The sequence below is a fragment of the Dendrobium catenatum genome, unplaced genomic scaffold (genome assembly GCF_001605985.2).
Source record: "Dendrobium catenatum unplaced genomic scaffold, ASM160598v2 original_scaffold_274405, whole genome shotgun sequence".
Classification (NCBI taxonomy): Eukaryota; Viridiplantae; Streptophyta; class Magnoliopsida; order Asparagales; family Orchidaceae; genus Dendrobium; species Dendrobium catenatum.
Window position 1 is genome coordinate 1 of NW_021592801.1, and position 1314 is coordinate 1314.

Here is a 1314-nt window from a genome sequence, read left to right on the forward strand (position 1 = left end):
GGCCTCTGACACACTCACCTTTCACGATCTTACCATCAAAGAAGAAGAAGAAGATGGCGTCAACATCCATTATCGCTTCTCCTCCCTCACGGGCAACATCTTCGGCCGTCGTTGCATTGGCTCTAAAGATGGGTGGCTTGTGACACTTGACAAAATGGATTTGCAGCCTCGCATATTCAACCCTCTCACAAAGGCTGAAATATCTCTCCCATCCCTATTCATCATCCCAGAAGATAAATATCATAGGATCAAACTCGATGACTCTTCTGAGTTTTATTATGATGAAATACATGATTACTACGCCACAGATGTGGAAAGGTTTCGCGATGTATATTTTCGAAAGATTGTCATGTCCTCTAATGACCAATTTGGAACTGTTGTTGTTATCTACGGCTATATTAAATTGTTGGCTTTGCTCAGGCCCAATGATAAGGCATGGGTTCTCGGCCCTTCTGACCACACCAATAAGTGGGTGGACTTTGAAGACGTTTACTATCATGAAGAAGAGCATAGGTTTTATGCAATCACACATTTCTCGGCAGTGCTAGCCTTTGACCTCAACGGACAGAATGTTGAATTCATTTGTCCACCAATATATGACGATGCCGCGTACTCTAATATCATGAACTATATTGCATTTTTGTTTGGAAAACTCATAAAAATTGAGAGAGAGGTCGATTATATTAAACGTGGTGAAAGTATGACAGTGAAGACAATTAGGATCTCAGTTCTCAAGTTATTGCCGGATGGTGTTGCATGGATCCCCATCAAGGACTTGAGAGATTTCTCTTTGTTTGTAGGTTGTAACCAGACATTCTCATTGCATCACACGGTTGCTCCTGGAATTAAACGGAACTGTGTATACTTCACCGACCATGTGGAGACTATGTCACCAAATGATGTTACTCGTGATGCTGGATATTTTGATCTTCACAATGAATCCTTTCACTATTTTTTAGATTCAGATTCACAGCCAAATTGGCCCCCTTCAATCTGGTTTATGCCATCATTTTCATAAAATGGATATCTTCATCTATTGGAGGAATTAGGTGACATAAAAATCTTTGAATTATAAATATTTTTTAATCTTAGTTAGTCAAATATTAATTCAGATAATATTTAGTATCCTTTTCTATCTAAATATGTATTTCCAATGTCATCTTGAGCATGCCATCATTGAGATGGAGCTAATCAGTTTTGATTTGGGATCTACTAAAATGAAACTGATTATTAAGCTAGTTTTATTAGAACATAATTTACATTCAATTTCCTGGAATAAGTATCAAGATTTAATCAATATGTTTGCAATTATAT

At 37.4% G+C, this 1314-nt stretch overlaps 1 protein-coding gene across 1 annotated transcript; it reads left to right on the forward strand.

The window, feature by feature from the left end:
- Window positions 1-154: 154 nt before the first annotated feature.
- Window positions 155-1018, forward strand: LOC110116127. Its single transcript, XM_020849602.1, has one exon. It carries the CDS (start codon window positions 155-157, stop codon window positions 1016-1018), a length of 864 nt encoding a protein of 287 aa, XP_020705261.1.
- The last annotated feature ends 296 nt before the right edge of the window (window positions 1019-1314 follow it).

What these genes read in the sequence shown, in the direction of transcription:
- LOC110116127 (XM_020849602.1), top strand. Translation starts at nt 155, where the DNA reads ATGGATTTGCAGCCTCGCATATTCAACCCTCTCACAAAGGCTGAAATA.